This window comes from Coffea eugenioides, chromosome 10, assembly GCF_003713205.1.
Source record: "Coffea eugenioides isolate CCC68of chromosome 10, Ceug_1.0, whole genome shotgun sequence".
Lineage (NCBI taxonomy): Eukaryota > Viridiplantae > Streptophyta > Magnoliopsida > Gentianales > Rubiaceae > Coffea > Coffea eugenioides.
In genome coordinates this window covers 6,071,774-6,092,327 of record NC_040044.1, presented here as the reverse complement: position 1 = coordinate 6,092,327, position 20,554 = coordinate 6,071,774, and the positions used below count along the sequence as shown (strand labels likewise).

The 20,554-nt window shown below is 37.8% G+C and overlaps 4 protein-coding genes across 8 annotated transcripts; 1 reads left to right on the top strand and 3 right to left on the bottom strand.

The window, feature by feature from the left end:
* Positions 1-51: 51 nt before the first annotated feature.
* LOC113748943 (thylakoid lumenal 29 kDa protein, chloroplastic) lies at positions 52-4,736 on the top strand. 2 transcript variants are annotated; one of them, XM_027292547.1, is made up of 11 exons: positions 52-243; positions 669-764; positions 1,119-1,203; positions 1,308-1,342; positions 1,444-1,509; positions 1,590-1,630; positions 2,006-2,136; positions 2,625-2,731; positions 3,306-3,443; positions 3,833-3,967; positions 4,324-4,736. In XM_027292547.1, the coding sequence occupies exons 1-11, from the start codon at positions 157-159 to the stop codon at positions 4,432-4,434; spliced, it is 1,032 nt and encodes a 343-aa protein (XP_027148348.1). In that variant the 5' UTR covers positions 52-156; the 3' UTR covers positions 4,435-4,736. The 2 variants fall into 2 exon arrangements, with proteins under 2 accessions (XP_027148348.1, XP_027148349.1); XM_027292548.1 differs by lacking the exon at positions 52-243 and having other exon boundaries at positions 703-764; positions 1,102-1,203.
* A 245-nt stretch (positions 4,737-4,981) lies between these two features.
* On the bottom strand, positions 4,982-9,094 carry LOC113749520 (serine--tRNA ligase, chloroplastic/mitochondrial). 2 transcript variants are annotated; one of them, XM_027293279.1, is made up of 10 exons: positions 8,825-9,094; positions 8,572-8,720; positions 8,124-8,217; positions 7,899-8,047; positions 7,726-7,818; positions 6,744-6,923; positions 6,378-6,544; positions 5,711-5,845; positions 5,505-5,598; positions 4,982-5,320 (listed from the first exon to the last, which is right to left on the bottom strand). In XM_027293279.1, the coding sequence occupies exons 1-10, from the start codon at positions 9,063-9,065 to the stop codon at positions 5,048-5,050; spliced, it is 1,575 nt and encodes a 524-aa protein (XP_027149080.1). In that variant the 5' UTR covers positions 9,066-9,094; the 3' UTR covers positions 4,982-5,047. The 2 variants fall into 2 exon arrangements, with proteins under 2 accessions (XP_027149080.1, XP_027149082.1); XM_027293281.1 differs by lacking the exon at positions 8,825-9,094 and having other exon boundaries at positions 8,124-8,224; positions 8,572-8,661.
* A 1,009-nt stretch (positions 9,095-10,103) lies between these two features.
* On the bottom strand, positions 10,104-13,997 carry LOC113749435 (cytochrome c oxidase subunit 6b-1-like). Its single transcript, XM_027293178.1, has 5 exons — positions 13,762-13,997; positions 11,358-11,681; positions 11,183-11,265; positions 10,971-11,052; positions 10,104-10,611 (listed from the first exon to the last, which is right to left on the bottom strand). The coding sequence occupies exons 1-5, from the start codon at positions 13,801-13,803 to the stop codon at positions 10,558-10,560; spliced, it is 585 nt and encodes a 194-aa protein (XP_027148979.1). The 5' UTR covers positions 13,804-13,997; the 3' UTR covers positions 10,104-10,557.
* A 1,333-nt stretch (positions 13,998-15,330) lies between these two features.
* Positions 15,331-18,907, bottom strand: LOC113749336 (alcohol dehydrogenase-like 1). Of its 3 annotated transcripts, none has more exons than XM_027293033.1 (10): positions 18,805-18,907; positions 18,554-18,693; positions 18,417-18,463; positions 17,997-18,319; positions 17,622-17,704; positions 17,261-17,336; positions 17,081-17,145; positions 16,898-16,993; positions 16,030-16,191; positions 15,331-15,631 (listed from the first exon to the last, which is right to left on the bottom strand). In XM_027293033.1, the coding sequence occupies exons 1-10, from the start codon at positions 18,854-18,856 to the stop codon at positions 15,515-15,517; spliced, it is 1,161 nt and encodes a 386-aa protein (XP_027148834.1). In that variant the 5' UTR covers positions 18,857-18,907; the 3' UTR covers positions 15,331-15,514. The 3 variants fall into 3 exon arrangements, with proteins under 3 accessions (XP_027148834.1, XP_027148836.1, XP_027148835.1); XM_027293035.1 differs by having other exon boundaries at positions 18,554-18,724; positions 18,805-18,893; XM_027293034.1 differs by having other exon boundaries at positions 18,554-18,719; positions 18,805-18,827.
* Between the last annotated feature and the right edge of the window lie 1,647 nt (positions 18,908-20,554).

Sequence of the window (20,554 nt, the reverse complement as noted above, 5' to 3'; positions counted from 1 at the left end):
TGTACATAGTCACACGTCGACCCCCAATTGGCCCCGTAATAATACAATATCCTTTGCACCTTCCTCTTCGCTACTTCACACAGTTCACATACATAGACAGAGACACTACTATCCATCCCTCCCTCTGGAAGAAACTGCGAGAAAGATCAAGTGGGGATGGTCTCCTTCATCTCAACCGTCCCTTCTTTCCTTGCAGTAGTTCCTGCACCATCCAGCACTACCTCTAGACACCCCGTTAATGCTGTAAGTACATAGCGGTCTGCATTAATTTGTTGTACTGAATAAGTTTCGAATTTTTTCTGTTTTTGTTTTTTGTTTTTTGTTTTTTCCACCACTACACTCAGCTTTCTTTCTTTTTTTCTTAGTATAAATGGAAGGACTTGAATCTGAAACCTCTCACTTACACTCCTTCCCCCGAACCACCCAACCCATGGTGTACTCAGCTTAATTACTTTGATATCTGTTGCATTTAAAGCGAAACTGTCCATGCATGCTTGGTTGCAATCAGGAGCACTTTTATTTGTTGTTTCTCTTTCTCACATTCTTTTTCTTTACCGCTATGACTATATGTTGGACCCTGTCAATATGATATTGCTGTTTTTACTCTGTCCAGAAATGGCTACAATGTAGTACTCCATATCTTAGTTTCAAGATTTTGTTGTATTCAGGGCATAGTTTGCTGCAAGATTGAAGTGGATAATGTGCAACGACATGGCTTTCGTAGGCGAGATATGCTGCACGGCATTGGTGCTACTATTGGCATGGTGAGATTCTTTCGTCTTACATTTGTTCAGAGTTTCCATGTTTGAGTTGTTGGCTTCTAAGTTTTGATTGTATAGTTTACTTTAGAACTTTAGAAGCTTATATATTCTTGCTAACAATCCTAAAAGAAACTAGCCGCAGGGATCATATTTTTCACATACATCTAGTGAGATATTGTACTAGAGCAAGGTATGCTGATGATAGTTAAAAAAATGTGTGTGCAATTGGAAAAAGTGGATTGTAAAACCCTATCAAACAAGCTGAAAAAATTAAGTTCTTTTCTAGTAAAAGAATGGCTTTTGTTTCTTTAAGCGTGATTTGATGATGAGTTTCCGTCAGTTATAATTTTCCCATAGGACGTAATGGCCAGATCCTGCTTATTTGTTGAAGTGGCCAATGCGGCTGACTTGATACAACGGAGACAGCGTTCAGAGTTTCAGTGTGAGCTATCCATACTCGTGTCATTTTGAAATCCACTTTGTTTTCTCTTCTTCATTGGATGAACTTCTTGTGTCCTTTCTTTTTCCTTCTTATTGCTATCTTAGCAAGCGTCAAGGCTACCCTCGCTACAGCTATAAAGGTAAAAGGAATTGAGTTCATGATGGTTATTATGTCACGTGAATGGATTAAGCTTATGTCAATGAGCAATTTATCACTTCTATGGTCTGTGTCTTTCTCCAGGGGAATCCAGATCTCATTCCACCCATATTGACTTTAGCACTTAATGACTCTGTGACTTATGATAAGGTCAGGGTTGAGTTTTGTAAATTGCATACATTTATTCAATGGAAGCACAAATGACTTGCTTATTCATAATTGCTTTACAGAGTACAAAATCTGGCGGTCCAAATGGATCAGTTCGTTTCAGGTAGTTGTAATTTCCATGTTGCAGGGTGCTATTTTTGGCCTCAATCTCGTCGTAAGGGTTTATCTTACCTGGAATTCCTACTTGAATAGTGAAGTATCTTATGACTTTTGAGTTGTTCAGTCAGTGTATCCAATGTTAATATTCCATGTGCTACAGATGCTTGCTACTTTGATTTTCTCCATAAAGGCAGATAAACTCTGAAATCTCTAGCATCCATTAACACAAAATTGGATAGGAAAATAGAAAAATATGGATAGCTAAGTTTCTAAACTTGTTTTCTGATTTTCTCAACTCCATAGCCTTAAGCACTTTAACTTCTTGTTTAGATAAGCCAGATAGCCTTATTCGTCTTATTTTTTATTCCCTTGATTGAAGCTCAGAGATCAGCAGACCAGAAAATAAGGGCCTTGCGGCTGCATTGAACCTGTTAGAGGAAGCCAAAAAGGAGATTGATTCATATTCCAAAGGGGGACCAATCTCATATGCAGATCTGATACAATATGCAGGTGAGGCATATAGGTTGAACATGGTTGAACTTCAGCATTTTATTGCACCGCACCATTATATTTGAACAGCATTCAATGTTAAACAAACTCCAACTGACAATTTGCTCCATTACCAGAATAATACTTAAAAAAAGCTGTTATTCAAAAATATTGAACTATGATAGAGCATAAAAAGGAAGAAAATTATTAGCTTTCTGAAAGCATGGAGCTTTTTACATAACTAGAAAAAGCTATGTACAGTTAGCAAGTGCACATCCTAAGTACAGAGTCCAGATTCAGAGTACAATATTGCAAACTGCCATTAAAGATGAAAAGCAAAATGAAAGTGTCAAGTTAGTCTAGGAATTTATTCAGATGCCTCTAACAAAAATGGATATTAGTTGATCACTTTTCTTCACTGCTATCATTTGCTAAACACAAATATTCAAATCTTTTCATGTTATTGCCTCAATGTTCCTTTCTTAATTTGATTTGCTTGCTTGGTGCAGCACAAAGTGCAGTAAAATCTACCTTTCTAGCTGCAGCCATTAAAAAATGTGGTGGCAATGAAGAAAAAGGCAATTTGTTATACACTGCATACGGGTCAAATGGACAGGTTATTTTTGTGTAACCCCAGATTGCATATCACAAAAGCATTTATCTTTATTTTACCTTTTTGGTAAACTGGAGTCCAAATAAATATTCTAGAGTATTAAAAATTAGTATCTTTTCTTTTGTTGTAAAAGCCTTTGAGTTTTTACATCAAAACAATCTCAATGCATATCTCAAGCACCCTGAAATTTCATCTGTATAGGTGAAGCACCTGCAAAGATTAAATTGAATGATACATATAGCTTTATCTCTGCGGTGAATTCGTTCTTGAAGTTGGAACTCCTCTGAAAAAAACTGCTCCAAGCATGATAAAAGTCGCAGAATAGAAACTTTCACACACTCTTGGAAAAGTTAGCATTTGTTTCATTACTACCAATTCAGTGCAATAATGTACATGGCCCAGAAACTTTGCTGGGCAGCTCTTTTCCTAGTTGTCATTACCATAGGAAGAATGATGAACTACTTATCAATCATTACCTGCGCAACTTTTAAAATGCGCCATGTTTGTTTTCCTGCATTTAAATGTTGAAAACAATGAAAATAGCTCTACCTGATGATCGTGCACTTTCTCCATAAAGTGGGGCCTGTTTAATCGGGAATTTGGGCGGTCAGATGCCCAAGAACCTGATCCAGAGGGCAGGGTACCTCAGTGGGAGAAAGCAAGTGTTCAGGAGATGAAAGATAAATTCACTGCTCTCGGCTTTGGTCCACGTCAGGTACATTGAGTTTCAGTTAAAACAAAGACAAAAGGAAACTTGCAGTCTGTTATCTTCAAATATATCATGCACATTCCCCTATTTGTTTTTTGAACTGTAGTCATGTAAGCTTTAGGCTTCTTGTTGAAGAAACTACTCAATGAATCTTCCCTTTCCTCCTCTCCATTAACATATGCTTTACCACATTTTGCAAGATGCCTATTACATTTCTATCTAGTTATTGTCATATTGATCTTAGAAATTCAGAAATCCCAAATTTGCCCAGTTGGTTTACCCGTATAGCTGTATCCTCTGCATTTGAATACCACTCTCCTCTATTGCAAAAGTATCTTAGGGAAAAAAGAGGTTTATTTCTGATCACACAGTCATATTCATGTCATGTTGCCCAGCTGGCTGTTATGTCTGCATTCCTGGGGCCTGATCAGGCTGCAACCGAAGCTTTGCTAGCAACAGATCCAGATGTTTCTCCATGGGTTCAGAAATATCAACGCAGCCGAGAGACCGTGTCTCAAACCGACTACGAGGCAAGGACCATGTCCCTTTTTCTTCTTCTTATCCAAGAAAATTGATTGACAAGTGTAGCTAGAGAAGTATTTGGCTGAGCATCTGTGTTAAGTACCATATCAAAGAAATGTTTAGCAAGTTGATAATTTACAATTTGACAGGCTCAAGATCACGCACCAAATCTGTTGTCTTTCTTCAGGCAAACTTGTTGGTAGTTAATTTATCCTCTGGAACTAATCCATCACAAATAGGTTTTGATGATACACATTGATCGTGAAGCTGTATGTTGTGACAAGAAATGCTTGCAAGTTATTGATTCTTGCTTAAGCTGCATGTCCATGATGTATGCTGACAGTGGTATCGGTTGTTTTTTCAGGTTGACTTGATAACAACTCTCACAAAACTGAGTTCTTTGGGCCAACAGATCAACTATGAAGCATATACCTATCCTGTCCAGAAAATTGAGTTGAGCAAACTCAAACTGTAAACGTGACCGCCAATTTCAGCGTATCGGGTTCAAAATATTGGCAGGAATACCACTTGTTTTAAACCAAATAGGTTTTGCAGACTTGCTTCCACATTTTTCAGATAGCAGAGTTTGATTTGCCGCAGGACATGGCTGAACAAATTACTGCTTTTTGCCAAATTAGCAAACTTTACGTAATCTAGTCTCCTGGCATTGATTAATTTGTTGCTTTGTGGCATGTATAAGATGGTTATTATTTTCGTCTTGTTATCATGTGCTACTCACACTTGAATAACGTATTTTGATGCGGTAATACTCTCAAATCCTCTCTTCAACTCCTGCCTTTAGCATATAGGGGATGCGTAAACAAAAGCTGATAAGAAGGAAAAGGTAAATGAAAAGACAATCTTGAGAAAGAACTGCAGGCGGAGACAGCAAATTTATCCTACTTTGGAACAACCATTTTTTTTTTTTTTTGAGTAGTTTAAGATAAAAGTCCGATAACTACATCTTTTTTCAATTTCCCAGGTAGCATAATTTCACTCATCGTACTAGAAAACTGGTAAAATGTCGAAATCAGTCAACTTTTACAACGTCAAAAATGGAAAAAGAATGTATATATTGCAAAGGTATCCTATTTATATTTGTAGGAGATTACGTGAAGCCCACCCATGAAAGGCCTTAATATCTCAGGTATAATAACAGAGCCATCTTCTTGCTGATAATTTTCAAGCAAGCATATAATCATCCGTGGAACTGCACAAGCTGTGGCGTTTAGCGTATGCACAAATTGTGTGGGAGCGGAATTGCCTTTGCCCTTTCTGGGACTAGACGATGATGACTCTGGTCGAAATCGAATTCCCAGTCGTCTACTTTGATAATCTGTACAATTTGATGCACTTGAAATCTGTCCATCAATCCAACAAACTAGCTCAGAAGATCCTAAAACGCAATAGCAAAAACATATGGACGAAAGGCTAAGAGAATCAGTGCATTGTAAAACTGCAGCTTAGATGTCTAAGCAGCTAATTAGACTACAGTTGAAATACTAGATTCTTGGCAGCTGAAGAAAGCAAGAATAATGCCCATACCTCGCCATAACGTTCCAAACCAGGCATCCATGCCTCCACATCAAATTTCCTGTAAGCTGGGGCACCTAAATCCTCTGATGCCATATCCAATGTCCTGAGAAATGCATCGACATGTAAAGATTGATGAATGGTGAATTCGCTGAACTCTTGGGAACATAAAGATGTTTATATGCACAACAGAACTGCAAGTAGAATTAGAATCGCACTTAAAATGAAGTCCTAGTGATGAATAAAGGCTTTCTTCAATTTCAATCAGTTCCTGATGGAAAGAATCACTTTCTTCTGGTCGGCATAGTACAAACATCTCCACCTTGCTGAATTGGTGAACCCGATAGAGACCCCTGCTCCAATAATATAGCCCAATGATTAATTTGATGTGAGAACAAAATAAATTACATGACATGAAGTTTTTGGCATTATAATCTATAACTTCAGTTGTAAAATATCCCAGTTTAGCAAGAAGTCCGATTAGACCCCCATTTTAAAATAAAAAAAATTAGTGCTTTGCAACTGAAATTACACACTGAAATTCAACCAAAAGAAGAAGTCCTCAAAAAAGTTTTTTAAAAAGATAAAGCACGAAACGAACTGATTAAAGGATTTTTAGATAATTGCCCATTCATCCTCTCATTTTGTGCTCGTCATGCCCGCAATACCATTCTCCTCGGTTAAAGTTCACTTGTAACGGTAAGGAGAAAACTTCGAACAAATCATTAAAGCAAAATTAAACAATGAATGAAACAATATTAATTACCAAGTACAAGAGATCAACACAAGGCACAACACTTTATTTCAAGAGTACAAAAATGGAAATTTTACTGTAAATCAGAGGCAAGAACAATATCATCTTCAATGGAAAGATTTGTTTATTACCTAGTTGCAGTGCCCGCAGCACCAGCTTCAGTGCGAAAGCAATGGGAGAAAGCTACATACTTCAGAGGTAAAGATGACTCTAAAAGAATTGAATCCATGTGAATTCCTCCTAGTGGAATCTCTGTGGTGCCAATAAGGCATTGATCACCTCCCTCAATTGAGTAAACCTATCAGTATTTGTTACAATTAAAAATGATAAATAAATCCACTGAACTTCATGTCCTGTCTATGAAACACTATCAACATAAACACATGGATGTTGCAACTAAGAAAAAAGAAAACTTTGAAGGAAATAACCAGATCCTTTTCCCAGATTTGGACAATTCAACAATGGAGGTCATTTGTATTGGCACCATCTCTAATCACCTGAGTATTTGTTCCACGTGGTTGAAAACCACATTTTTCCACAACAGAGGACCGGACAATCTCTGGTGTTGTGAGAGGTGTAAAGCCTCTTTTCATTACTTCTGAGACTGCCCAGTTTACAAGGCCCATTTCTAACAGAACAGCTTCATTCTTTAGGTAATAGAATTTTGATCCACTGACCTGCGAGAAACACATAATATATACATGAATGCAAAAGTAGTGCACCGGTAATCAAGTTCAAACATCATTTGTGCCATGCAACTATGGAATGATTGAAGACATAATAGCACAGGAACCAAATTTTGACTGTTAAAAAAAGAGCAGCCAAAATCAGGTGTATCGTGCAAACTATAAGTATGTGCAAAGATATGATTATCCAGCATGTTCTGTGCCATGTATAATTCTACAGGATATGCTTAATTTGTAAGTTCCAAATTTACAGTGCATAGGGGAATTGGATTATCTGAGATGACAAAAACAAAATCTGCATTCTTTGACTGTGTTGAACCCAATAATAAGCATTTTTCCCACTAGGCTCACCCCCCACTCTTCCACAAAGGCCGAAATACCACATAAACTGGAAGAAGCATGCAAAATAGTGCACAACCAACTCTTTCTACACCCTATAAACCTTGAATATGAGACTATTTGAGAGGGGAAGCACATTATTACAGCAACAACTGGAAAAAAAAAGGGAGAGTATAGTGCACAGAGATTATAAACAGACAACAGACAGAATAAAGCATAAATAGCAACTATTTTTCTATGGCCATCTTTGCAAGGAAAAGGAGCTTCAGCACGTTGACAAGAAACAAAGATTATATGTTACTTGAATTGCAACCACGCGCAACTCAGGGTCAGAAACCTGTAAATCACACTCTGGAGGTCCTAAAGTCTTGTCTTCATGGAAGATAGGAAGCAGGGTGCAATATGCAAATAACTGATGATAGAGTAATTAAACACCTTAGATTAGAGTGAATACCTCAGCAGCAGCATCAAAATCAAACAGATCTAGGTCTTTTCCAAGTTGTGCATGGTCCTTTATTGGGAAACTGAACTTACGAGGCTCACCAACCTACCAGAAAGTCAAAGAATGAGCCAAAAAGAGAAAGCAGCAACAAAGTGATTCTAGGACTCAGCGAAGAAGTGTATAACCATTTTCCTCAAAGTAGAGGCATCTTCACCTCCCACTGGAACATCTGGATGCGTCATATTTGGTATAGATTGTGCTTCCTTCTGAAGTTCATCAGTAAGCTTTAACAAATCTTCTTCCAAAGTAACAAGCCCTTCCTTTAAGTTCTTTCCTATAGAAAAATTTCAAGGCAGATTGAATCATAGTATTACCAGCTGAAAGATTCCAGGAGGGAATATGATGCAAACCTTCTTCTATGAGTTTCTGACGCTCAGAAGGCTCTAATTTTCCTTTCATCTTGCTTGCAACCACATTTCTCTCTGCTCGAAGCCTTTCAACTTCCTGTTATCTGTGATCAAATTAGCTAAAATTGAGAAGAAACCAGCATGTAGTAACTTTGTTTAATCCAAGAATCAGAAAGAGAAACTAAAAGCATTCAATGATATCAATGTCAATAGGAAGATTAACAATTGAAAAGGTGATTTTTCACATCCCGAACAGTAAGATCAAAATTATATATTAAACAACAGCAGCACCAATCCAACTGAGGGGAAAAAGAAGTTAATGCTGCTAATTGGCCCAATCCAAAAATTAGCATTGCAATGAAGCGAAAATTTGCAACAAGAAAACGCATGACAAAAATATATATTATGTAAAAAAGGTTCCCTATAAAGATGAAAAGATAGAAAGCCTTACCTTTTGAACATTCAACAACTTGTCATAAAGCTCAAGAACAAGTTCCAGATTAGCATTGGAGTTCCTAATCCTTATATTGGTTGCCACGGCCTCTTTATTCTCTCTTATCCACTTGAAATCAATTGCTGCTTTCCATTGAGGCTTCACCGCTAAAGATTGGAAAAAACCCACGACAAAGACTCAATTTTTTTCCCAAAACAAAGCACAAAATTTGATGCACAAAACCATATAGGTGAGTTGAACTGCTGCTGACCTTTGTTGCTATCCTTGGCGGGGGCTGAGACCGCAGGAGGGATGGTGGTTTGGGTGGCGGTAGAAGAGAAAGCTCTGGCGAACAAGAAATGGCGGGGAGTTGGAAAAGAGATGGTGGTGATGGTTCTGACTTTGGGGAGTGGAGAGAGGGAGACTGACGAGGAGAAGGAGGAAGAGCAGGGGATTGTAGCCAATTTTAACGTTTGAAAATTGGTTTTAGTTAAACAACAATGGAGTCCCATTTTTTTCTGCAGGATGGAGCCAAGTTTGAACTGGGCAGTAGCAAGAAAGGGATGGCTATTATCCAAGGCCTCCTTTGGGAATTTTATGAGGGGAAAAAAAAAAAGGACCAGAGAAGATAAGGTGTGTGACAGTAAGTAGTCGACTGGAAGTAAAAGAGTAGAAAAGGAGACAGATGTGAACTGTTATCTGATATCTTTGTTAAGTCCAAAGGAAAAATGGAGTTTGATTTTCATTTTGTTCTTGTAAAAGTACAAAAATTGGTAACTTGAAAACGTCGATAAGCTTCACATAATTTTGCTTCCCATTGAAATAAATGCATACAATTGCATGTTTAGGGGAAAACAAAATGCTTTGACATTCTTTTGTGTAAGAGTTTCTATAATTATGCAAAAACAAAAAAGTATTTTAACAACTAAATGAATTAGATTCAACTCGTAAATCTTTTCAAGACCACTTAAATTTTTTGCTACTCAATTTTTTCAACAAGGTATATGAAAATGTAATTCATTGTTTGAATGGTTAAAGCTTTCAAAGCTGCATGTCTTAAATGTTGCATGAGGCTTTATGCATCTTCTGCTCTCTAGTTGCTTTTGTAGTTTGTGCATTTCGTTTGGGTTTCTGGATGTTTATCAAATGGTATAGTGATTCAACAGTTGCTTCTTTGGTTTCTATAGCCAAATTTGTAGAGAATATTGAGCAACAATTAACAAAGTGACCATTAGGATAGTATTACAAATTGTGCTCCATGTATAAGAATTTCAGTTGGGGTAAGTTTTGGAGTGAAAATTGATGATGTCGTTCAGAACCCTCAAGATGTTAACATGGGAGTAAAGTGTACATTACCTAGGTATTGGGGGGCAAAGTGTTACTCACTCCCCAAGTTCAGGTGGATAAGTGTAATTAACCCCATAAAAAGCTGTTTCGATATTAGAACCATGCTTTCTAAACTTATGTTAATTTTTGCATTTTGGTTCCATCATTGCGTGACGAAAACAAGCAATGAAGCAAACCAAATTCGTTTTGGAATGGGAGGGTACTTGACGATAACTCCATAAGCAATCTGTATACATCTACTGAGATTCATGCATCAGTCTGCTTTCTCATGTCACTGGTCTAGAAAATCTAGCAATGGTAACTACCAAATAGTTCCACAAGTTCTAATAAGCTTTATTCTGTGACACGTAAAAAAATCGTTTGCCCAGCAAGAAGTTCTAACCGGGCATCCGCCCAATGATTCATCACTGTTACAAATGTCAAGCTTGACAAAGGGAACAAAGAGAGGTCTACTCAAAGGTATGATCATTCATCAGCGACAAATTCATTGGTTGAGGAGCAACAAGTTTCGTGCTTGAACAAGCTCCAATATAGAATACAGAAGCCAAAATTTTTATTATCTCGGTTGATTGAAAAGGATTCTCTCTATGCGTATGGAAAGACAGCAGGCATCTCGCAAGTCAACTCCAGGAACCATCTTCGATTGGCTGGCATCATCTACAAAGGACCCGGAAAGGTGCCATTCTCCCTTTGCTCGTTCCATCTATCAATCTGCAGGGTTAAAACATAATGCAGAAACATAAAAACCAAATACTAGAAAGAAACCAGGAAATGCACTTTCAATGTTCATGCAGACTTGAATTGCTTTCTTGACATCTAGATTGCAGTCGTGATCTAGCAGTGAAAAGTAGCAAGCTATTGTGTCCAACCAGTAGACAACAAAATCATTTTTATCAGAAATCTCCGTGTATTTTATCCTGGGTTTACTTTATTACTTCTTTGCAAGGAGGCCAGGAGGCCCAGGACAAAGCACGATGTCACCAGTGTCATGGATTTATGATTCTAGCACCAACATCCTAGAGTATCCCGTCTGTCCATGAGTAGAAAGTTGCGAAAGCAAAGCAACATACCCATTCCCCTGGGCAAAGTGAACGATAATATTTGGCAAACTTCTGACACTCAGAGGCACCTTCGCCCTTTGCTGCTATGCACCTGAGAAAATAAACTGGGTTATGATGTTGGAATGCCCGGACTAATTCACTAGCCTAACTCAAGCACAGTCTGCACAGGCTAACGAAATAAAAAGTAATAGATAGAGCAGATGCCAACAAGAATAACTCACCTATGGTATTCAATATATCGGGTAAAGCAATGCCTGGTTTGATTTGTAGTTGGGAAACGGAAGTCTGCAGGTGCAGTCTCAAGCTGGTAGCGAAGACAATGAAGAGATGAATAAACCAAACATCAGGAGTACAAGCAATGGATAAAGGTCAAAATCAATTAGCAAGTAAACCAACCGTAAAATGTGGAGCATCTTCAATGGATTCTTGATCACCTGCCACCTCACTTTCAGCACTTTCACTAGCAGGTGTATCATCTCCAGAGCCAGCCTCAGCAGCAGGAGTGGCTTCAGTGCTTTCTCCAGCAGCAGTATCAGAAGCTTCACTGCTTCCATCAGCACCAGTAGGAGGGACTTCACTATTTTCAACGACAGGAGTATCCTCAGCTTTCTCGACAACTTCTTCTGCAACAGTAATATTTTCTGAAGTTTTAACTTCAGCTTCTTCCACAGGTTTTGTTATGACTTCAGATGTATCTTCCTTTCCCTTCAATAGATATTGCTGCTAGGCAAAAGAATTATCAGACAATCAGGTATCATGGAGAAACAAAAGAAAGCAAGTGTTGCCTATCCAAATCCACATGCACAAGTCATCAAAACAAAAGTACGGCAACAACAAGAAATGAATTGGCATCAATTGTGCAGAATCTGTAGAAAACTAACCAACTAGAATGGAGTCAAGGAGGCATGACAAGGTTTAATCTGTAATATAAAGCTGCATATTAAGTTTGCAAAAAGAAAATTACAAATGCATCGTGGAAGATGAAAGCTCAAGACATCACAAAATTCTGACGTCAGTATGCCATGAAAATGTCACACAGAGAGGAAACGTTTAAGGACACAAGCATTTAAGAAGGCAAGCCAAAACTAAAGCTTGTCTTTCCAGCTTCTCAACTGTTCCTGAACCACTAATTTGGAGGTTTATTGTAAAAGTGGACCAGGTTCTTTTCTTAGTCTGCCTGCTTTTACTCAAACATGAATCTTTCCTTCCTAAGATATTAGTAAAAAAGCATTCACTCATTAGTAAGTTTTTATCTAAGCTTTTACCATACTTCCATTCACTCAATTTTACTGAACCAAAGATTTATCTAAACTCAGGTCAAGTAAGTTCAGGATACTTGGGCGCTCCAGCTAAAATCACATATCAGCTAGCACCCTTGCTTTCAGTAACAACTATTAAAGCATACTTTTCATCTATAACTGCTTACTGAATAAGCTCAATATTTTCTCTGGATATATTTTGTATATGGACCTTCTCTCTGTTTTGAGTTGTACAAGGATAACCATCAGCTCTGCCAACTGAAAAGCACGAAAAGACCAAATCTTTGTAAAGCAATTCTGAAAGCAAACTGTCCATTAAACAGTACATCTTCAGCTCAGGGAATATGCCCTAAGCTTGTTACATTGCATTACAAGCTCCTTTGTACTAGATAGTACAAGTAGTAAACATGGCTGATTCACGGCTACGAGCGATTGAATGCACACTTCATAAAAACTATGTTATCGTGCAAAATATAACTTGTTATCCTACTTATCAGATAAACTGCTTACAGAACTTCTCATATGCAGTTAGTCCGCAATATCGCAGGGAAAAACATGTTCCAACTTGAATTTTAAAGATTCAATCGTACAGGTGATATGTCAAATGTATCATTCAATCATCACTTGTTTGGACGATTTATGATACTATGGGTTTGCTCAAGCAATCTTGGATTGCATCTAAAGGATACAAACAATGACCTTAAGCATGCATCAATTTTAAACCAGTGACAACAAGATTGTTACTTTGAAAACACTGGATCCCTTGTCCTCAATACAATCATGTGGTCTCAGAAAGAATGTGATTTCAACACAATCACGCTTCATTTGGACAGAAGGAAACTGAAAGAAATGAAAGATTTGCAGAGGAAAATGAAACTTTCACTCCTTTAGAATTTTCAGATGGGGAGAAAAGAAAAATAATTGGAAACACCTTCAAAAAAAAACTATCCAGCAGTTCATTTTGTTTCTTCCATCCTCAGAGAAAGCAAGACATTTTCGTTAAAATTCTTAAAATTTGACGTCTTCCACCAAACAAACATCAAGACATACTAACAAATTGTTCCCCTCTTTTGTCTTTTTTGTGTTCTCCCATAACACAATTTCTTTCCCCTTTTTATCTTCTGTCCTTATACTCCAAAACTAGGCCTCCATCACATTTTCTCAGATCCAAGTTCTTTAATCCAAATACAAACCTACAATTGTCCTCATACAAATACCATTCCTCCTTTCAACACTCCTCTCCCTACAATCTCCACATATTCAAGAGCGGATTTTTAGTTAAAGCAATGGACACACTTCAATCAGGAGGATTCTCACCATCCTAATCCCAAATTCCAGCAAACACTAGCAATTTCACAAGAACAACTCCCTATCCCAATAAAAACAAGATGTATAAAAAACCTAAACAAAATTTAGATCCTCAATTTCCCAGAAATACCCATTTCAACAACTATCAAGAATTCAACAATAACATCACAACATTTGAAATTTCAAGAACCCCGAAAGAAAAGCAGCATACAACAATCAAAAAAAGCGCAGACCTCGGATAAGGACGGGGGCTTGGCAGTTCCAACGTCGGCCATTGAATTCTGAGTCAGCTAACAGAAGGGCCGGTTTGGTTTGGATGAATGGAGACGATCGAGCTGCCTTAGGTTTTTACTACCAGTCCACAAGGTTCTACTGGAAAATTCAGCAGTGAAGCTTAGACTGGTCGAGCCTAGCAGTTGTTAGCCGGTGAGGCCACTCACTGCAAGCCACGTTTCACTAAATCCTCGGCCGGTTGGAGTTGGACTTCTTTGGGTTTTCACCTGAATCCAATATTGAGCAATAAGGTCTAGTCAGGACTATTACCTAGGTTAATGCCTGTTGACATGGGCCTCGTTGTAAGTCGAGTCTAGTCGAGTTTTGAATTTATCAAGTTGAGGTGGAGTTGTTAATGTGCGAACTTGAGTTTGTCGAGCCAAAAAAATGAAATTCGAGCTCAACTCAACTTAGGAAAAGAAAAGTTCGAACTCGACTTGTTTTTGGCTCGCGAGCAGCTCGAGACGTCAACGCGAATTTCGCTCGACATTCTAACTCGCGAGGAGCTCGAAGTTAGCTCAATTTTAATTGATGTATGGGTATTTTTATAGTTTCACATCAATTCGAACTTTTTGAACGGCTTGTGGAGCAATCCAATCTAACAAATGATTGCTCGAGTTCGACTCGTATATATTAACGCTGAGTTTGAACTCCACGTTGACTCAAGTTCTAACTCCAGCTGTTCGATTGCAGCCTTGAGTCGACCTTTTGCCTTTTTTGTTTATACTTCGGTATTGACCAGGAAGATATTCACTACTAATCATGAATAGCAATTATGAGTATCAGATTTTGCATTTTTTAAATTTGGTTTTTTATAGAAAAAATTATTTCATTAAAATCTACATTAATGATAGAAATTATATCAATCATACATAAATGCAAACAAATCTGAAGAATAAATACTTAATACTACGAATCTAGAAAATTAATATAATATTATACGGAAACTCCAAAAAATCAAAAGATAAAATACTTGTAACTCAAAGATTATTTGTACATCCTTCCCAACTATACTACACGATTCCTTGCAGATCTACTAATCAACTAATTCAAAAACCAAGCATTAAGGTGAAATCTGACAAGTTAGATCTAAGAAATATCAGATTCTACAATCAATTTTGAAAAAAAAAAAAACACAGAGATCTAATATCAAAAATAGACTAACATATAGATCTTGTTAGAGTTGTTAAGGAGATCGGATTTATATCTAGGAAGTTGGGTTTGTGCTAACCGAATCAATGCTAATTTTGGGGGGTGGAGGGAAATGATGATTCTTTCAGATTGTTAGTGGCCACTGAGGTGGTGAGATTGCAAATGCATCACATTAGTATAATTTGGAGCTAAATGGTTGGAATCTATCACAGTCCAAAGCATTGAGATTCTGGCCTTCAACTTTGCAGGCAGCAAGAGGTGAGACATAATCAGCTTCACTTCTAGTTAAGCATCGATGATTTTCAGCAGGTTACGACAGTTCTGACAATTTCTTTTAATGCCACCATTCACCTCAATTTCGAAATAAACTATGAACAGAACCCATAAAATTTTCTCCCCCCTTTTGGGTTGGATTATCAAATAAAAGTGAAACCCGGAAAGCCAAAATTGAGAACGTACAGTTTATGATCACATAATTTTTTTTTAGATATCAACCGTAAATACAATGTTTATTGGCAAATTCTCAAGTGTCTTTTTGCCGACACTGCAGTAGGATGGGTTCTATCTATCCATCCATATAATGCAACGAAGGCTCTTCCCTTGGAGAAGCAAATCAAATGCCTTATTTATGTCCTCAAAGTTGACTTCATGTGTTATGAAACCATCCAAACGTAGCTCCTGCCAAATCATCAAACAAAAAATAAAAAAGAAGAAGAAGACAGAGAATTGCATCTTGTCATATTGCTTTGAACATATTTAACTCTTGCCCTGTTCTCTTGGCTTCAATGCTTTTCATTCACCATAAGTGGGAAAAAGTTGTTCATATTTTCCATTTCTTTTATCAACGCTAACTCATTCAAATAACTTTAGAAATGGTCGAAACAAATGAGAATGTAAAATTTTGTACCTCCGTCGGTGCTGGTATCAGAGTATTAAATGGTTGATAAAATAAAGCTTTTTTTCTTTTGGCTGATGGGATCCCAAAAAACTGTTTTTTTTTTTTTTTGGGTTGTTGTCTCCACATTACTTTTCAACATTTTCTTTTTGGGATATTTACGTAATTAAAATTAACTTACTTTTTTTAGATACTTTTGAGCCAGGTGTGGAATATCTTGTTTGGGTTTGATTCCTCCAAGAGTAGCTCCCATTATACTTTTCCCCGTAAGGATCTCAAGAGGGTGGATGCTTAGCGGGCTGCCATGAAGGTCCGCACCCAATATAACAGTCTTTCCACATCCCTGAACCATTGAACATGCACAAAATCAACATTACACTACATTCCTCACTTGAATCACAATGCATTACAACTTTCAGGAATTTTTGTTTAGCAAATTAAAATGGTAGATGATGGTAAAACAATTACGATATATCATGCATAATCAGTAGTCTTAATTAGTATAAAAAAAAAATCAACACTATCTAATCCGTCTTACACATTTCTTTAGAATTTCCTTCCGACTTTTGTTAAGCAAATAGTGCTGGACAATTTCCAAGAATCCCATTAATAAATTTGTTAGATTTTCCTTTAAAAAAGAAAAAGGATGAATGGGCTATCGTCTTTGATTGAGTTGATTGTAACTAGTAACTTATAAGGTATCCGTTTTGCCAACTTAGAATTCCCCCTAATGTTTTAGGGGGAACGAATGGTGTAGGAGTCATGAAATGTATAAAAGTTCTGAAAATTTCATGACATAGAAAATGTTATCAAATGAGATTTTTTTTTTTTGTCGCAACGACAACGAAAATGTTATCTGAGGGGAAGGAGAGTCGACGGGAAACTCCGTCGAAGGAAGACACCCGAAAGTGACAGTCACAATTAAGTGGCAAGTTTTGGTGCTACCAACAGCGCAAGAGGCTGCTGGCGTTATCAAATGAGATATATGGAGAATTGGAGATGGATAAAAACATGAAAGAAAAAGGAGGGAAAGAGAGAGAGAAGGAGACCTGCCGAGAACCATCGAAAGCCTCCCTGATGAGGGAAGTTGATCCAACGCACTCGAAGCAATAATCAGCACCACCATCTGTCATCTCCCGTATTACCTGCTCCATTGTTTTCAAGAAATCATCATCATATTGCTTACCGATGATAACCCTTCACATGTACTGCTAAAAATGGATGCTTTATACCTGGCTCACTGAATCTTTCCCACAAGAAGTAGGATTAACAAAATCTGTAACTCCAAACTTCTTAGCTGTCAAATTCACACCATTACAGAGCCAAATGAATTGAACACCAAAAAAGAGGAATTAAAATTCGTGCTGTATGGTATAGGAAAATTGAATGTCAGGATCAGAAACCAAACCAACCAATTTCAAATTTTTCAAGATTCTTATCAATTCCAATAATTTTTGAAGCTCCACGTATCCGTGCTCCCTCTGCAACCTGTTACAATTTAATGTTGTTGTCATCTTCAGATTACTGAGATGGATACCAAGTGAGGAATGAAAAAGGTAGTAATAAAATGCAATGAAAGAAGAGGAGGGGGGGATGGTTTGGGGGGCCAAGAAAACTTTGGACCAAACAACTCCTATCAACTTCAGACTATAAATAATCTAGAAAACAAAGGGACCAAACAGTTCTTATCAACTTCAGACTAATTAAGTGAGATCTTAGTTTAGAAATACATGAACAAAAGATTAAAGAGTTGAAGGCCAAGACTAATGCTACCGCAAGTCCCACTGTTCCAAGTCCAAAAATTGCTACCGTAGAGCCCTCCTCAATCTGTGCAGCCTTCATTGTAGCACCAACTCCTGCAGTAGGTCGACCATCGATAAATTGCTCAAACCTTACATTCAACTTCTCCCTTTGGGAACAAATTCCCCAGAGATTGTGCAAGAATTAATGGTGACCTATATATAGGTTCATATATAACTTAAAACATGTTGATTTCTTGGAATTCTTGTGACTTCTCCATCGCGAAAAGCTCGGATTGTACGAGGAAGCCAAAAGAAATCGAAAAATCTGCCAACCAAAACATTGCCTAATAATAGGAGCAGAATTGAGATAAGTTTGATTCTAATAGTCCATGATCATGTGACTAACCCGTGGTCACGCCACAGCTGAGCAAGCAGGCTTTGTCTACTGGAACCTCAGGGCTGATTTTCACAAGATGCGTCATATCCACCACAGTATATTCAGAAAAGCTAGAAGCAAAAAGGAAGTGATGCAAAGGCTGTCCATCCTTGTCCAAAAACCTGCTACTTCCATCCCTTGGCATCGCATTGAGTGATGCAGCTGGGAATTTGGTGCAAGCATTGCCCTTAAATTTGCAATCCCTGCATTCTCCACAGTTCCTCTGCACTACTGGTAGTACTAAATCCCCTGCTTGTACTTCCACCACATTTTCCCCCACACTCTCAACAATCCTATGACCAAGAGCACAAGAAATTCGATTTCACAGTCAAGAAGATACGCTAGTAGCAAGCAACAAGTTCCAGAGATACGAAAGAAGTGCATAATTACCCGGCTGCTTCGTGACCAAAAATTCCTGGGAAAAATGAGAATGGCCCCTAAGAAATCATATGAAAATAATGCCTCAGAAAGAAATTCATTCAGACTAAAAAATGGTATTCAGATAAGCATGTTTTGGTGGGACTAACGGACTCTGATCGCCAGAAGCTAATATCACCGTGACAAAGGGACGTGCAAATAATCTTGACTCGAACCTCCCCAATCTTGGGAGGAGCTACTTGAATCTCTTCCATCACTAGGGGCTCTCCAGCTCCTCTGCATACCGCAGCTGTGGGATCATGTATCGTGCAACAACTGATCTAATTAGCCACAATTAACATATAAGAACCATGATAAAATAATGAAATCAGAACTGTTCAGCGGATAGTTTTAGATGAACCTCTGCATCTTATGGGCTTTCCTGCGGTATCTGACCGGAATTTGGCTTCCATGACGACTGGGTGTATTTTTCTTTTCTTTTCCTTTTCCTTGTTTCCGTGCGTTTTTTCTTCTGTTTGATAGGGTGTAGTAAAATATTTTTATTAACGTATAGACAAAAGGGAGCCACAGGCATTTGAAAGTTTCATGGTCCAACCTACTACTCCCGTGAACGTGAGTGAGTTTTACAGTCTGCTTGACTGAAGCGCATATTGCAGTTGACCTTTCGATGCTTTCTCCTTTTGTACACGTGCTACTTGTTTCTTATTTCTCTGTTACTGTTTCTACCCTAAATGCAGTCCCCATAGGCCTTGACAAGAAGCTCAGGCTAGATCAGTAAATCAGTAAGTCGAATTTTAAATCGAATTTTAAATCAAATTTTGATTTAATTTTATTAAACTCAACTTCGATTTCAAATTGAGTGAATTCTTAATATAAAATTCGAACTGAAGTTCGATCTCAAATTTGAAGCTCGTCAAATTCAAATTCGCGCTCGATTTACAACGTTTGACTCCCACGGTACTTGGTTATATATATGGGTAATTTGGGTACCGGGATTCTCGGAGTAGCGCTGCTCCTCTTTCGCCTATGTGGTGTCTGACTGCTCGTGGACACTAATGCAGCAGAAGTAACTCTCGTTGATTCCTCTTACTTTCTCCCATTTTAATACTAGTTTTGTTCATCTATCTCCTCGTTGATTGTGTAAAAAAGTGATTAGGAGGCAATCTATGGTTGTTTGGGCAGTGCAGCGGCAATTCGCTATAATGGTTGTATGGGGAATCTTTTTATAATGACTAATTATTCGGAAAAATTATGCATGTAAGTACTATAGAATAGCATCATCAATTGATTAAAAAAAAATCATGCATGTGGCTTGTGATTCTACAAGGTGCAAAAAAAATAACATCATCAATTGACTGAAAGAAAAAATCGTCTGATTGAGACCAACATTAATTAAAATTTTTTTTTTTTTGTGACAGTATATCGGATCACGAAATACTTGAATCTTTACTCGTTTGTTTTTTCATACATCTTCTTCCCTACTAATTTGAAACGCCAAAAAAATCTGCACGTCAAATTTTTGCACTGGCATGAACGCTGAAAAGTCTCTTGGATTGAATACCGGCTCTCTAATGGTGATCTTTACTGTAGCTGACCAATTATTAGCTAGCAGGACAATCTCCTAAAAAATATGAAGAAAGGTGTTCTATTTAATTTATGATGTACGTGATCTAAGAAAAAGGTAAAGAAAATGGAGAGAATTAGAGAGAAGCAATTTTGAGTTGGATATGTGCATCACCACGGGGCTTAGAGAAAAGCAATTTTGAGAAAAGCAATTAGGGTTTAGTAGCGGCTGTCCACGGGGCTTGGCCCTTGTCGGGGTTTCTATCCCACATCGGTACTGGGGGGTTGGGGTTTGGGTAGATAAGTCTCCTGAGAGCCTTCAAAAGTTGCCGGCTTTTGAAGGTATTCTCGGGGCTTAGATTTGTCTAACAAATTTCTTGCTTTCGTAAGAGTTGGATATGTGCATCACCAACCAACTAGTCAAAAACGCACCCTTGTTCATAATTTCAAATGTTCCATATGCTCACATAGATGGGGCACGTAATGCAGGCATCCGGTTTTTGACCGGGGAAGTCAGCAAAAATAAGTCGACTTTTTTTTTTTTAATATGAGGGACCATTTTGACTGATTTTAAATGCGAGAAATTA

Coding starts and splice junctions, on each gene's coding strand:
- LOC113749435 (XM_027293178.1), bottom strand. CDS start 13,803: ATGGCCGACGTTGGAACTGCCAAGCCCCCGTCCTTATCCGAG. Junction 11,266..11,357: donor AAGATGCTCCACATTTTACG/GTTGGTTTACTT, acceptor CTTCGCTACCAG/CTTGAGACTGCACCTGCAGA. Junction 10,612..10,970: donor CACTTTGCCCAGGGGAATGG/GTATGTTGCTTT, acceptor TTAACCCTGCAG/ATTGATAGATGGAACGAGCA.
- LOC113749336 (XM_027293033.1), bottom strand. CDS start 18,856: ATGGAAGCCAAATTCCGGTCAGATACCGCAGGAAAGCCCATAAGATGC. Junction 18,464..18,553: donor GCTTCTGGCGATCAGAGTCC/GTTAGTCCCACC, acceptor ATGATTTCTTAG/GGGCCATTCTCATTTTTCCC. Junction 15,632..16,029: donor CTCAAAAGTATCTAAAAAAA/GTAAGTTAATTT, acceptor ATGATTTGGCAG/GAGCTACGTTTGGATGGTTT.
- LOC113749520 (XM_027293279.1), bottom strand. CDS start 9,065: ATGGGACTCCATTGTTGTTTAACTAAAACCAATTTTCAAACGTTAAAA. Junction 6,924..7,725: donor ATTTTGATGCTGCTGCTGAG/GTATTCACTCTA, acceptor TGTTTCTCGCAG/GTCAGTGGATCAAAATTCTA. Junction 6,545..6,743: donor CACGTGGAACAAATACTCAG/GTGATTAGAGAT, acceptor AAATACTGATAG/GTTTACTCAATTGAGGGAGG.
- LOC113748943 (XM_027292547.1), top strand. CDS start 157: ATGGTCTCCTTCATCTCAACCGTCCCTTCTTTCCTTGCAGTAGTTCCT. Junction 1,204..1,307: donor ACAGCGTTCAGAGTTTCAGT/GTGAGCTATCCA, acceptor TTGCTATCTTAG/CAAGCGTCAAGGCTACCCTC. Junction 2,732..3,305: donor CATACGGGTCAAATGGACAG/GTTATTTTTGTG, acceptor TTCTCCATAAAG/TGGGGCCTGTTTAATCGGGA.